Below are 13,923 nucleotides of genomic sequence, written 5' to 3'. Positions count from 1 at the left end.
AAGGAAGGTGGTGTCAACTGTGTGATGAGAAAGTTTAGTGGTGGAGAAGCTTTGGGAGGTAAGACGGAGTCCAGGTTTGGACCCATTGGGCTTGAGGTGCTGGCAGGGTGAGCTTGGGGGACTGGAGGAGACGCTGATTTCCTTAAGGAAAATACGTCAATGGCTGGGGAAAGGGAGAGCTGTCCATTTGGAGAAGTTTTATAGCTCTACATTATTTTGGAGAACATGGATGAGCGATGTAGCCAGGACCGTGTTTCCAAACCAACGCTGCCCGGATGTGACCGTTCTACAATCCCTCATTGTTTTCCAGAGGAGAGTAAATCGGAACAGGAGTGCGATAAGCTAGGGAAGGCGCCCCCTCCACCTCCGCCGCCGCCTCCACGTCGCAGCTACCTGCCGGGATCGGGACTGACCACCACGAGATCAGGCGACGTGGTGTACACAGTCAGGAAAGAGACCATCGTGGCTAAGGTTTGCCGATTTAAGCCCTCGATACTCTCAAGCCACCTTCCATATCTGGTTGGAAGCATGAAAAGTCCTGAGGCAAAGAGAGGGTCAGAACGGGTCCCCCCGGGACTCGTGACCAATGCCGTTTGGGCAGGGGCCCACCTTTACGAGTGCCACTGTTAATGGACTTGTGACTGGACAGTAAGAATGCCGATCTCCTGCTGCTTTGGTGTTCCCTTCATGTGGACCCTGAGATTAGCAGGTAAAAAGCCCATCTTTTACAGATGTCTGAAACCAGCTGAAGCGGTTAGGAGAGTTCGGCCCTGAAAGATGTTAACTGAGCCTGTTTCTTCCTGGCCCTAGCTGTGCCGGGTGCTGCTTTTAGGTCAAAAGCAGAATGAAATCCCCAAGGCCTTTCTCCTGCATCAGGAAGATGATGATTCCCATTATCATGGTACTTAAGTGTTTACTCTGTGTCAAGCACTGTTCTAAGCGTTGGGGGTAGTTGACTAGAAAGCAATGTGGCCTAGTGGGTAGACCACAGGCCTGGGAGTCAGAAGATCTGGGTTCTAATCCTGGCTCCGCTACTTGTCTGCTGTGTGACTTCGGGCAAGTCGCTTCACTTCTCTGTGCCTCAGTGACCTCACCTGTAAAACGGGGATTGACACTGTGAGCCCCATCTGGAACAGGGACTGCGTCCAACCTTATTAGCCTGTATCTATTCCAGTGCTTACAGCAGTGCTTGACACAAAGTAAATGTTCAACCGGTACCACCATTATAATCAGAAGACGACGATGGTGGCTTTTGATTTACGTTCACTCAGGCGGCGGCTGCCAGGGAAGGACATTTTTCTGATAGTTTGGTGGCTTCCTGGCCCGCGATGAGGAAGCTTTAATGATAGCGTATCTGTTCCTAGTGTATCTGTTGCTAACTTGTACTTCCCAAGCGCTTAGTACAGTGCTCTGCACCACAGTAAGCGCTCAATAAATACGATTGATTGATTGATTGTGGCTTGAATCCCCTGCAGGACAGCAAGGAAGACACAGGTCAAGCTCCGCAGCCCAAAGTCAGCAAATGCTCCACGGAGGAGAAAGCATCAGCCCGGGCCCTGCCCGCCCCGCCTATCACGGGCTCTTCTGCAAAGGATGAGGAGGAGGAGGAAGAGGAAGGGGACCGGATCATGGCAGAGCTGCAGGTAGGCCCTGAGAGAGTTCACGTTGTGTGGGGGCAGAGCCGAGGATAGATGTGGCCCTAGGGAAGGTCCTGCCCAGCCCCAACCTTATCGGAGGAAGTTTGTGGGGAAGACTGTGCGGGATGGGGTCAGGATGAAGCTGGTTCTCACCAGAGGCATCCACTCTGCTCTCTCTTCACAGCATTCCGGTTAATTAGGAAACCGAGCAGGGGATGGGAGAGATGAGCCCCATCTCCTTTAAGAGGAGCTGGGATATTCAAGGGTCCATCCATGGGGTGGTGCTGACCAGACTGAGGGAGCTGAATGGCTCTAGGTGTCCCTGTCTGATCTGCCCCACATGACACTTGCAAGTTCTCCCTGGAGTTAAGAACTAGGTCAGGCTCTCGGTGGCCAGGAAACTGTCTTGAAAAAAGGACTACATTTCATTGATAAACTGGATATAGGAATGCAGTCACTCTCTGATTCCTTTAGCTCACCTGGGTGGTCGCTCCCACAAACAGACTACTACCAGGGATTCAGGGCTTGTGTCCGCACGACCCTTATGCCCCTGAGGCCGGTAGTTTATCACTGCCCTTGCCACAGGGCTGGACGATTTGTTCTTTTTGGTTTGTTTTTTTAAGTGAATTTACACAGGATAATTTAGTTTCCAGTTGCCAGGCACCCTTCACCGTGGGCTTCTATTTTCCAGTCAGAGCCAGGTGAAGCTCTGGGATCCGTTTCCGTCCTCCCCGGGTTGGGCAAGGTGGCTCCGGGCCAGCGGCCTTAGTGGCTGAGGCAATGTGTGGGGCTCAGCTCGCCTCTTCCAGCCCAGTCCTGGGAGGTCAAAACAGCCACCACCCGCTCCTTGATGAAATGATGTGAAGTCTCTCCCATGAGTCCCTCCCTCCACAAATACAGGGCAGAGCCAGGGAGAGGGTCGATTTTCTTTCTCCCCAGTGACCATCCATGCTCTAGCAGATCCCTCTTCGGCAGGGGCACAGAGAGAAGCTGGCCACTGGAAAGTCAGACCCCAGAGAGAAGCAGGTCCCAGGAAAGTTGGGGAGCTATGGGAGAGGGAAAAGCCAACGGCCCAGGCCAGCAGTGGAGGCGGCATCCGCTCTCTGGGGTTTGCCTGGGTGCTGGGATTCTTGGGGGGGGGCGGGGGTTCAACTATCCTGATGCCATGAGCAGGGACAGAGTCTGGGCTGGCTAGAGTGTTGTCCTCTCACTCCTAGGTCACTGACCCCCACGGAGAGCCAGGGCCGAGACAAATTCCTGGTCTCACCGTGGGTTCCGGCACCCTGCAGCATTCAGACATTTTGGCTTTCACGTAGAAACTGGAAAGAAGTAGGCTACGTAGGCAGAGCTTATGTGCTTGTGAAAACTTCTCGTCTGAGCTAATGAAATTAGAGCTGGGGCCTTCAGCAACTTGAACCTAAGGCAGACTTGACTTGGGTATCCCTCCTGTGCCCTTTCCCGAATGCCTCAGGTGAGGCAAAGCCCCTTCTGGTCCCGCCCCCACCCCCCGGCTCTGGCCCTCCCCTGTCCGGTTGGCTTTTTCATTCAAGAGCCATGCACCCTCCCAGGTGAGGAGGGAGAAGACCCATGGCTGCCCCCTCCCTGCCCCTTGTGTAGGCTCCCTCTTCAATCCAGGCTGAGAGAATGTCTCCCTGCTGCTGTTTAGAGGTGGAGTCGACATCACCGTGTGACTGTGACATATGGGGCCTTCCCTCCTTTCCTCCTCCTCTTCCCCTCTGTCACTCCTGTACTTCTTTTGCTTACTCTCGGTTTTTGTCATCTGTGGTGAGATTCAGAGGCAGTCCCAGCGGCAAGAGCCCAGTTGGGCAGGAAAGGTTTGTCAAGGGGGGGGGGCATTTTCTTTCATTTAAGAGATGAACCAAAGATTGTTCCTGGGTCATTTGTTGGAATAAAGTTCCACCATACTGCGGCAAGTAGTTCCTGCTAGATTTGAGAGGTTCATCATGGCCCTAGCCTTTGCCAGCAACTTAGTGGCGAGACTGGGGTTGTTCTGGTTGGGTTTTCATCAACGGCTTTGGTTCTTGCCTGCTGATCTGGTTAAGAGCTGACCTCCCGAGTCAGAGGGACTGTCCACAGATGAGCCAGCCAGGAGCTCAGCAGCTAGCCGGCATTTTGGAGGCAGGCCGAGCTCTATCCCCCTCTCTCTGGTTACAAACACTAAGGCACCTCTTGGGGTGAGAACTTCATCACACCTTACTCAGGAAGTAAAATGCTTTTATAAGGGAAGAGAACAATTTCAAGGTTTTCTGATGGAAAAAAATGATTGTTTTTGCCTTCCAGCCCAATCTTAGAGTGGTTTCAAAAGCTGTTTGTCTTTAATGTTTGCGCTTGTTTAGCTTTGGACTGACCTACAAGAAAAGCAGCGTGGCTTGGTGGGAAGAGCCCGGGCTTTGGAGTCAGAGGTCATGGGTTCAAATCCCAGCTCTGCCAGTTGTCAGCTGTGTGACTTTGGGCAAGTCACTTAACTTCTCTGGGCCTCAGTTACCTCATCTGGAAAATGGGGATTAAGACTGTGAGCCCCCCTGGGGCAACCTGATCACCTTGTAACCTCCCCAGTGCTTAGAATAGTGCTTTGCATGTAGTAAGTGCTTAATAAATGCCATCATTATTATTATTAAAAGGAGACATTTGATCTTCGGACCTATTCATGATTACAAGGTGGAGTGACTTGGCCAAGGTCATATGGCCAGCTGGGGGCTGGAGGGTGGGATGGGGGATGGCTAGGACGAGAACCCATGCCGTTTCCAGCAAACCCCACTGCCTCCATTATCCCACTGACCGGACCCCCAACCTCTTCTAGGCAGAACTTGTTTGCGCAACTGAGACTAAAAGAGGCCCATCTCCCTTTGGCCAAAAATCCAGATTTCTACGTGGTCTACGCAAATTTCATTCATTCAATTGTATTTATTGAGTGTTCACTGTGTGCAAAGCACTGTACTAAGTGCTGGGGATAGTCCAATTAACAATAAACAGACACATTCCCTGCCAACTGTCCATCTGCTCCCTTACTCAGAGGTCCAAGACACTTGGGGCACGTATGTCTTCTCTCCTAGGGGTTTGCAGACCAGCCCCAGTTAAGATGCCTGCTAACCTGCAGTGTTTTAATTCCTCAGGCTTTCCAGAAGTGCTCTTTCATGGATGTAAATTCAAAAAGTCATGTTGAGCAGTCCCGAACAGACAGCCCCGTTAAAGACTCTAGCAGGCCCGTGGCTTTAATACATCCCAAGGAAAAGAAGGTAATGGTAGCGACTGCTCACGTGCCCCAGGGTGTTGGCATAAATAACCTTCTTTCCTTGCTTTTACACTAACTCGGCTCTCCTGCATCTTCCCTCCTCCCTCCCTCTATCCTTTTGCCGTCCGGGCGAGAGAGAGGTTCATTTCTGCACAAAGAGACCTGCCTGAGGCTGCTGGAGGGCCAGATATGTTTGTCTACACAACATATCTGGTGGTGTTCTGTCTGTCTGCTCTCTTTGGGGCCCACAGGGTGTCGGGCACTTAAACCCTAAAAGAAAATGACCGTGTCCTCAATCGGTCATAATTATTGAGTGCTTACTGAGTGCAGGGTACTTTGCCAAGATCTTGGGAGAGTATAAGAGGGTAGTTAGGCACTAAAATCACAAGGAAGGGAAGCAACTGAATTTAAAGTTATGCCCAGAAGTGCTGTGGGAGAAGGAGGGAGGGTGAAGATCTCAAAGGTAGAGGTGACCACCCAGAAGCGAAGGAAATAGGGATTGCATTTTGTCTCCAAAATTACCAAGTTAAGGTGGAGGACAAACAGTTCTTAATTGAAACTAGATGGTCTTCTAGCCTCAGTAGCGGCCATCTGCAAGCAAGCAGGTACCATGCAGTCTTGCATGCACTCATGTGAATGAATACATATATCTTTTTAAGTGACACACAGGCTGAGGCAAAAGTCATGCAGTGGTTATACCAAGATCAATCACTTTTCATTCCTGTAGAAAGGTTTCAACATCGCTTTGTGTTACAGATAAGAAAAAGACAATAGATATACCAGAGCAAAATCAAATGTCGAAATCTCTCTACGGGAGTGGAAAGGGATTTACCTATATGCTGCTGGGCTGGGATTGAAGCCTAGGGGTGGTTTTTCTGTGTTGGAGTTGACTCCAGGAGGGTTATGGTTGCCAGTAGACAAGACTTCAATTTTCAGTCTTCCCTTGAAGACTCACGGTTCTCTACTGGTGGTGGAATAGTTGCAAGGAGCTAGAAAAGCCACTGCAAATTTATGCTTATATCCCTGGGTTCAAAAACAGGACATTAGTTCCACAAGGGCAAATCAATTCACTTGTTTCAAGCTTGACTCTACCCTCTTGTGAAAGGATGGATAAAGTGAGAGATGTGGGGAAATGCTTTCATAAACAGTGTGGTTTAATGGAAAGAGCATGGGCTTGGGAGTCAGAAGACGTGGGTTCTAATCCCGGCTCCGCCACTTATCAGCTGTATGATTTTGGGCAAACCACTTAACTTCTCTGTGCCTCAGTTACCTCATCTGTAAAATGGGGATTAAGACTGGGCCCCACGCAGAATAAGCTGATTACCTTGTGTACCTTGTGTCTACCTTTGTGCTTAGAGACTGTGAGCCCCAAATGGGACAGGGACTATGTACTACTTGATTTTCTTGTATCTACCCCAGTGCATAGTACAGTGCCTGGCACATAGTAAGTGCTTAACAAACATCATTATTATTATTACTACAGGCCCTGGGGCTAGCTGCTTTGGTGCCAGACTGGTATAGCGCACACTCTTTCTCTGAAAATAGCTCACATTGCCCACATAATGCATCCTAAAACCAGTCTCTCAATTTTTCTCCCAAAGAAACGCCTAGGAATTGTTTTTTTACAAAAAGGCAAGCCACGGATCAAAGCAGTCACCCCCTTAGGGCAGGGATGCACTCTCTGGTTCCCTCCTTTAGTTTGTGAGTGTTAGCAGTGACTAGTTCAGTAGGGCTGTCGGGACCGCCAAGGAGACAGCATTTGCTTTTGGGGGCTGTGCACCGAAAGCTAATGCGTCTTTCATTGAATGTAGCAGTTTTGTGCAATTAATCTAGAGCGGCTAGAGCGGTAGCTTGCATTTGTGTCTACTGTGTCTTTGAATCATTTTGCCACCCATCCCTGCAGAATCTAGATCTAGAACCGGGTCGGGTCACAGGTTGCGACGCCGTGGTTCAGTGTGTTTTGGGTTTTACCTTGGAATGGCTTGGAATGATGGATCCTGGATTGTGCTTTCCTCACCCGTTCCACTCCTACCGTAAACATCAGGCCACCTTGTCGTCTCTGGCAGGGGGAAAAGACGCGGACAGTAACCACTAGGTTTAATCGAAGGGACAGATATTTTCCCTTTTCCCAGCAGCAAATCTAGCAGAGCTTTAGCTCCAAGTAACAGCCTAATGCAAATGCCAGGCCTACTCCAATGGAGCCTAAATCTTTCTGAGTTGAATTCTTAGTTAACTCATCCTAGGTTGCGATAATGCGGACTCTTCTCCATTTAACAAGACAAAGGAGTCAGCAGATTCATCCCAGTTACGGGGTGGAGAAGACCCACTAATTTGGAATCCTTAAATCCAAGTTTGCAATTTGGAGATGTGGGCCGACGCCACCGATTTGGGCTCAGCCGTTTTAATTGTTTTGAGGCCACTTTGTCTCTTGACAAGGATGAGCAGTCCACGATGGGTTAACTAGAGGGACAGTTAAGGCTTTAGCTGGTCCAGCTTTAAACAGGACGCCTGGAGGGGCAGACGGCAATCTTCAGGTAATGGGAGGTCCAATTCTGATTTTCCTCCAGTAAAAACACTGTGAAGAATAAGGCTGCTCCAAATGATTAAAGGCTGTCAGTTTCAAATCCCACTCCGAGGAACTCTTTCCCAGATCCCTTTTTGGAAAAGGAGACGGGGCAAGGCTGAAGGAACGGGTAGGTCTCACCACGCCAAACGTCGTCATTTAAGACTCCCTCAGTCAGGGCCGGCTCCCTGGGATGGCCTGCTTGCCTCTCTCAAATAGCACCTGACTCCTTCCTGCCCCATTTGAAAGAGAAGCAATATTTTGCTAATTCAGATTTCCATCTTGTGCAAAAAACAGGGCATTTTTGGAAGTTGGAGAACAAAGCAAATCAAGGTAAAATACGGCTGCAGGCTTTGTTTTCAATGATGTGTTGTCAGTCTGCTTGCCAGCATGTTTTGGAAAAATAGTTAAAAAGATATTTTAGTTATAGTCCGAACTGGGTGGCAGGCACAGTTTTGTGGAGTAACATGTCCTACACTGTTCTACCAGAACTGGGAAATTCTCCACGAAGACGCACAGAAATCAGAGGTCGCTCGTGAAAGTGACTCCCCAGTGGAATTCAGAATGGTGAGTTCCGAGGTCTGTGCTTTGCTTGATGTGGTGCAGAAGAATTAACCATCTTTTTCTTCGCAGATCCATTTCTGATTCATTGGTGTGATTTTTGTTCTCCCCCTCCTCCTCAGGTCGGTGGTGTTTCTCCGGGACCCCTAAAAGTTAGTAACGGCTCTAAAGACAAGAGGGAGAGTGAACCCGAAGAGAATACTGCAGAAAGGGAAAATGCCGATATCAATAAGAGTTTGCTTAGAGAGAATAAAGCCTCTTTACAGAAAGGCAGGTCCACAGTCAACGCAAGTCTCTCGGGAATCGGTGCAGCGGAAGACGGGGTGAGCCCCGGGCAGCCCTCTCCAGTGGTGGAAGCGGAGCAGCAAAAGACAAGTTATGGAAAGATGAAGGAGATCAGTCAACCCGGACTTGAAAACCTGGCTAAATGCAGCCCGGCCTCTAGGCCAACGGAGCCACGGACCCAGGAGATCCCGAAGGCTTCCAAATCGCCCCACGACCACGACGTGGCCTCAGTCGACTACGGGCAGGTTGTCCTGAGGCCGAAAGGAGGCAGAACCACTCCCTTAAATGCTACCGAGGAGGCCGACTCCACGGCGAGTTCCCCGACGGAGGAAAGTCTCCCGTCAGACAACATCGCTTTCATGATTACCAAAACCGCGGTCCAGGTTCTCTCGAGCGGCGAAGTTCGAGACATTGTGAGCAGACAGGGAGGAGACGTCCAGACTGTGAACATTGACGCCAAGAAAGAAGCGACCCCCCAACCAGGGGGACTGGAGAGCGAGGACCCGGTCGTCTGCTTGGACAAGAAGCCCGTCATCATCATCTTCGATGAGCCGATGGACATCCGATCCGCTTATAAGAGGCTTTCCACCATATTTGAGGAGTGCGATGAGGAGCTGGAGAGAATGATGACAGAGGAGAAGATTGAGGAAGAGGAGGAGGAAGAGGAGGAGGACAGTGAAGAGCCCCTTGCGCGGCAGAGGGAGCATGAGACGCCGAGTAAAAGGACGGCTTCGGGTTACTCGGGAAGCACCAGGCCCGGGAAGCAGCCCCGGAGCAAACTGCTCTCTCACCCGGCTTCAGCAGAAAGCAGAATCCCCCGGGGCCCCGAAGTTAGCAAAACAGACTCTACCAGAGACGGCCAGGTTTACCCTCCAAACGCGGAAGGCAAGCCTGACCAGTTCGATGACCAGTTTGGAAGTGCAAAGAAAAAATTTAAGTTCAAGTTCCCTAAGAAGCAGCTGGCTGCCTTAACCCAGGCCATCCGGACGGGAACAAAGACGGGGAAGAAGACCTTACAGGTGGTGGTGTACGAGGAAGAGGAAGAGGACGGGACTCTGAAACAACACAAGGAAGCGAAAAGGTTTGAGATTTCCAGGTCCCAACCGGAAGAGGTGCCCAGGCAGCCGAGCGGGAGGCCGGATACCTCCAACCCGGAGGGTCTGGCCCCGGCGTCCAGAACGGACGAGATTCGGAAGAACACGTACAGGACGCTGGACAGCCTGGAGCAAACCATCAAACAGCTGGAAAATACCATCAGTGAAATGAGCCCGAAAACCGTGTCTGACTCCCTGGGCCCTTCCGCTAGAGGCTGTCACCCGTGCGCGTCCCCCCTAGAGCCAGAGTCCTCCTCCAGGGCCTTAGCGGTCGCCGAAGAAACTAGTGCCGTTCTTGAATCCCCCCCACCAATACCTTCATCTTCACGTAAGGTACCTTAGTGTGACGAGAGAAGGAAAGGTCCGGTAGCCGCTTTCTAAATCTCCCCTAATCACCGGTAGCGAGGGGTGCCTTTTGGTTGATTGGCTTTCTCTCGGGTGACTTGTCTTGTGTCCGTCCGACCACCCCCCACCCTTCCGACCTAGGTGGCTAACAGCTAGTTGATTCTGTTTCGATCTCTGCTGCTGACTGGTGATGGGCAGGGCGGGGCGTCAGGGAAGGGAGAGTGTCTGCGATTTGCCGTGTGAAATGGTTTCTTTTCTACTCACATTAAATTCCATTGGATCAGTAGTTTTCTCTGGTTGATTCTTGCATTAACCCTCGTGGCGGGCCTCAGGAAGCCCCCCCCTCTCGGGCCCGTCCTGCATGTAGGGCTCCTCCGGCTTCTGGCGGCAGGCTGGTCCACCCGTGGCGGGAGACGCCCTCCGCCCGTCGCCGCTGGGCTCATTGATCAGTTTTCCCTCCCGCCACTCCCTCCCCGCAGGGCTCCGCAGGGACGCCACCGACGAGCCGGATGCCGGTCCCCATGAGCTCAAAGACCAGACCCGGAAGCTTGGACAAGCCAGCCAAACAGCCCAAGCTCCAGGATCCGCGCCAATATCGCCAGGTAGTCTTACCCTGACCCCGCTCTTTGGACGGACACTTAATGCCGTTGAGATGCAAGTCGGTGACTTAGTCGATACCAAATAACCTGTGTTTTTCTCTGTAAAACTGGGGTCAGAGGAGACATCCTGGGCTGGCGGGGTGGGGGTGGGGGCATGAAAGTAAAAGTCTAATGATCTTTGTTCAACTTTCATCACGCTTGTGCATGCTCACAATAAAACATCCTTTACCTTTGGGACTCCAGTTTTGCAGTTGTGCTGCAAGGCGTCCGACCTCTCGTTTTTCTGTGGCGACTGTAACAACTGAGGCGGGGCGGCGGCGGGGGGCAGGGGGGGTCGAAGACGGGTGTCATCAGGCTAGGAGAGACCGGCAAGGTGCGGTCACTTTCCAGCGTTGTCGATACTAACGTCTGTGTTTAATGCATTGCCTTAGAAGCTCATTAACTCTCCATCAAAACGTCTCCATCCTCGTAATAACCAAGAAGCATGGCCACCGTAGAGTCCGGGGCGTTTGGATCGATGTCACCTCTCTCTCCTCTCTCTCTCCCTCACAAGCCCCGCTGCTTCCTTGTCTTTCCTTGTGGTGTCCACTTTGGGGATGGCTACCAGGTCCAGGCGCTGCAAGACTTAGCTCAGGTCCTGAACGGTTCGTTTTGCGAAGGGCTATTTTCCCAGCAGGTCTCGCCACCCCCCCCCCCCCTTTTTTTTTTGTTGTTTCTTTTTTTTTAGTTTGCCGTGTGACCGGCTTTCTGACAGACTGTCTCCTAACATCTTCGTTTGCAGGCTAATGGAAGTGCTAAGAAAGCTGGTGGGGACTGTAAGACCACGTCCCCTCCCCTTCCTGCTTCTAAGATTCCAGCCTTTTCTCCCAGCTCTGGGAAAAGCAGTCCCTTGCCCGCTTCTAGCGACGGCGGCTCTAGCCCTCTCCCCCCGCCACACGCTAAATCGTCCATTCCTCCCGCTAACGTTCTCAGCCCCGCCGCAGGCCGCGCCGCTTACTCTTCTTCCCTCATCCCCTCGGTCTCTAACGGCTCCTTGAAGTTTCAGAGCCCGGCTCACCCGGGGAAAGGTCACCACCTCGCCTTCCCCCTCCAGACTCAAAATGGGCGACCATCCCCTCCTTCCTCCACCTCCTCCCCCCCGTCCCCTGCCTCTCCCATCTCACTGAATCCTCAAGGTGTGAAGAGCATCCGGACCCTCCACACACCGAGCTTCACCAACTACAAGGCACAGAACGGGAGCGCAAGCAAATCCACGGCAAAGGAGAGCTCTTAAAAAAAAAAGGCCGCCTCGGTCCCTTCGGGGGCAGGTTTCTCCGTGGCTTACTTAGGTTTAGTGATCTGCCTGATACGCTGTTGTGCAGGGGGAGTGTGTTAAATAGGGGATTCCTAGATTTGAGTAAAGCCGTCTTGTAAAAACATCATTTCTGTCAGAGTTGCCCGGAGCACGTTGTGCCTCTCTGCGGGCCGCACCTGGTGAGGACCTGAAGAGTGTGTGTTGAGAGATGTGTGTATGTGGAGGTGGGTCACGCGTGAAGAATCCGTAGGGGCCAGAATTTTCAGGTGTTTTGTATAGAAATATTTTTCATTAAGAGGGCCCTCGTCGGGAACAGAGAAGACTTGAGTGTGGTGACGCAAAACTGTAATGGAAAGATTTCCTTCTGTTTAGCTTGTTACAGATTTCTATTTTTGTCAGAACTTCACTTCCTTTCAAGGTCATTTTGCCAAAACATTTTGATACTACAGTAATGTACATTTAAACTAGCGTACTGACTGGGCCCGCGGCTTCTACACGGTCACTCGGTTTTAGAAGGGACGTCGCCTAGGGCACGACCATTAGGATTATAGGTAATGAGTTGCCGATTGGATAAGATGTATTTCTCTGACATTTGCTAGTCGTTTTCTTTGCTGAACCGAGCCCCCTCGTTCAAGCTGGTTTTCCTGAGGCCTCATGTAGGCCACACTGTATTTGCAATGTGGATTTTAAAATGTACACTTCTGTATACTGGCAAAATTTTGTGTGTGTGTGTGTGTGTGTGTATATATATGTAAAAGTATCTATGAAAATAAATACTGTATGTGGCAGGGCAAAATAGTTTCAACACACCAAAGTTCATTTCTATGCATGCTTTAAAAACCTTGTGGGGCTAAGGGGAAAAGGTGGCTCTCTGAACAAGTGTGCACCTCGGGTGTTTTTGTAAATAGCCTTTTTTTTTGTATAACACTAATGTAATATACAGAACTATACGCGGAGAACTTTTCGAAACTAAATAAAGTGCTGCATGCCCGTATCTTTGTATTTTCTCACTAACGCAAGCTTTCTATCCAAACAGGGCAGAGTTGAAACATGCCCCCACTTTTCCTTATACCCAGTTTCAGGTATGTGAATCCAACATTTTAACACACACATCTCATTCATCCAGCAAAAGAGCTGGGCTGGAGTAGCGCATTTGAAATTACCAACCAAATCAAGGTAAGGGAACCAGCTTGACCTAGTGGAAAGAGCACGCACCTGATTCTAATCCTAGCTCTGCTATTTGTTGGAGATGGGGCCTTGGGTAAGTCACAACTTCTCTGTGCCTCAGTTTCCTTAACTGCTCTCCTTCCTACTTAGACTAGGGAACAAGGGACAGTGTCCAACCTTATTAACTTGTCTCTACCCTGAGCACTTAAATATCATTTAAACTAAAAAAAAAAAGGGTGTGCGGGGGAGGAGTTAACCTGTGGTGGCCCCGGTGTAGATACCTGAGAGAAAATGGATATCCAGTGTGGCAGAATGAAGGCAGCCTCCTTCACTGGACATTTTCTTGCTTTGCTTCACCTTCTAGTTTGTGAAGCAGCTACCAGGAGAATTGAAATGCCTATTGATTTGGAAAGTGGTGACTGGGATCTAGAAAAACAGTGGTAAGGAGAGAGAGAATGAGGATAAAACTGCTGCCCTGGGGGCTCCCGGAATACTCCAGGACCAGTCAGCATGTAGGGTGAGGGCCCAGGAGGGTCTCCTTCCCTATAACCACAAATGGTTTCCACGGATTCCTTCACCCTACCTGCTGGAGGGAAGTGTGAACAGTTACTTTAGTAGGGCATGTGTGAGATAGGAGGTGTCTTGGGTCTCCTTCCCTGCTCCGGTCTGAAATCTCTTCAGTAACTAAATTAAGAGGCGCAAGCAGGAGAAAAACTCAGCTTCACTAAGTCGGTAATAGTGGTGTCTGCTAGTAGGGCACTGAAGTGATTGCTGAGGCTAACGGCACCAGCTGAGCCAAATTCCTCGTCCATACCAATAGTTGTGGTATTTGTTAAGCACTGTGAGTAGACACAAAGTAATCAGATCAGACACAGTCCCTCACAGTCTAGAGCGGGGAGGAAGAACAGGTATTGAGTCCCCCTCTAACAGATGAGGAAACTGAGGCACACAAAAGTTAAGTGACTTACCCAAGGTTACAGAGCTGGGATTAGACTCCCAAACCCATACTCGTTCCCCTGGGCCACACTGGTATCCAGATACCATCATCATTCCCATTGTGACCCCCCACAACTCCAACTCGGGCAGTGGAAGGGATTGGGGGTAGGCGGGGACCCCAATGGGGCA

At 50.7% G+C, this 13,923-nt stretch overlaps 1 protein-coding gene across 13 annotated transcripts in view; it reads left to right on the top strand.

Annotated features, from left to right (window-relative positions):
* KIAA1217 (KIAA1217 ortholog) overlaps nucleotides 1-12,625 on the top strand; it is a 323,485-nt gene extending 310,860 nt beyond the window's left edge. For 5 of the 13 annotated variants that reach the window (XM_038755764.1, XM_038755757.1, XM_038755762.1 and 2 more), the window contains 8 exons: nucleotides 311-471; nucleotides 1,476-1,643; nucleotides 4,772-4,894; nucleotides 7,751-7,786; nucleotides 7,943-8,020; nucleotides 8,137-9,726; nucleotides 10,218-10,340; nucleotides 11,119-12,625. In XM_038755764.1, the coding sequence (XP_038611692.1) occupies nucleotides 311-471; nucleotides 1,476-1,643; nucleotides 4,772-4,894; nucleotides 7,751-7,786; nucleotides 7,943-8,020; nucleotides 8,137-9,726; nucleotides 10,218-10,340; nucleotides 11,119-11,610 (2,771 nt within the window). In that variant the 3' untranslated portion in view covers nucleotides 11,611-12,625. Of the gene's footprint in view, nucleotides 1-310; nucleotides 472-1,475; nucleotides 1,644-4,771; nucleotides 4,895-7,750; nucleotides 7,787-7,942; nucleotides 8,021-8,136; nucleotides 9,727-10,217; nucleotides 10,644-11,118 lie in introns of those variants that run through there. The other 8 variants (XM_038755758.1, XM_038755760.1, XM_038755761.1 and 5 more) reach the window with 7 other exon arrangements.
* Nucleotides 12,626-13,923: the final 1,298 nt, after the last annotated feature.

The sequence above is a fragment of the Tachyglossus aculeatus genome, chromosome 13 (assembly GCF_015852505.1).
Source record: "Tachyglossus aculeatus isolate mTacAcu1 chromosome 13, mTacAcu1.pri, whole genome shotgun sequence".
Lineage (NCBI taxonomy): Eukaryota > Metazoa > Chordata > Mammalia > Monotremata > Tachyglossidae > Tachyglossus > Tachyglossus aculeatus.
The sequence above is the reverse complement of the archived record's forward strand: the minus strand, read 5'-3'. Positions and strand labels throughout refer to the sequence as shown.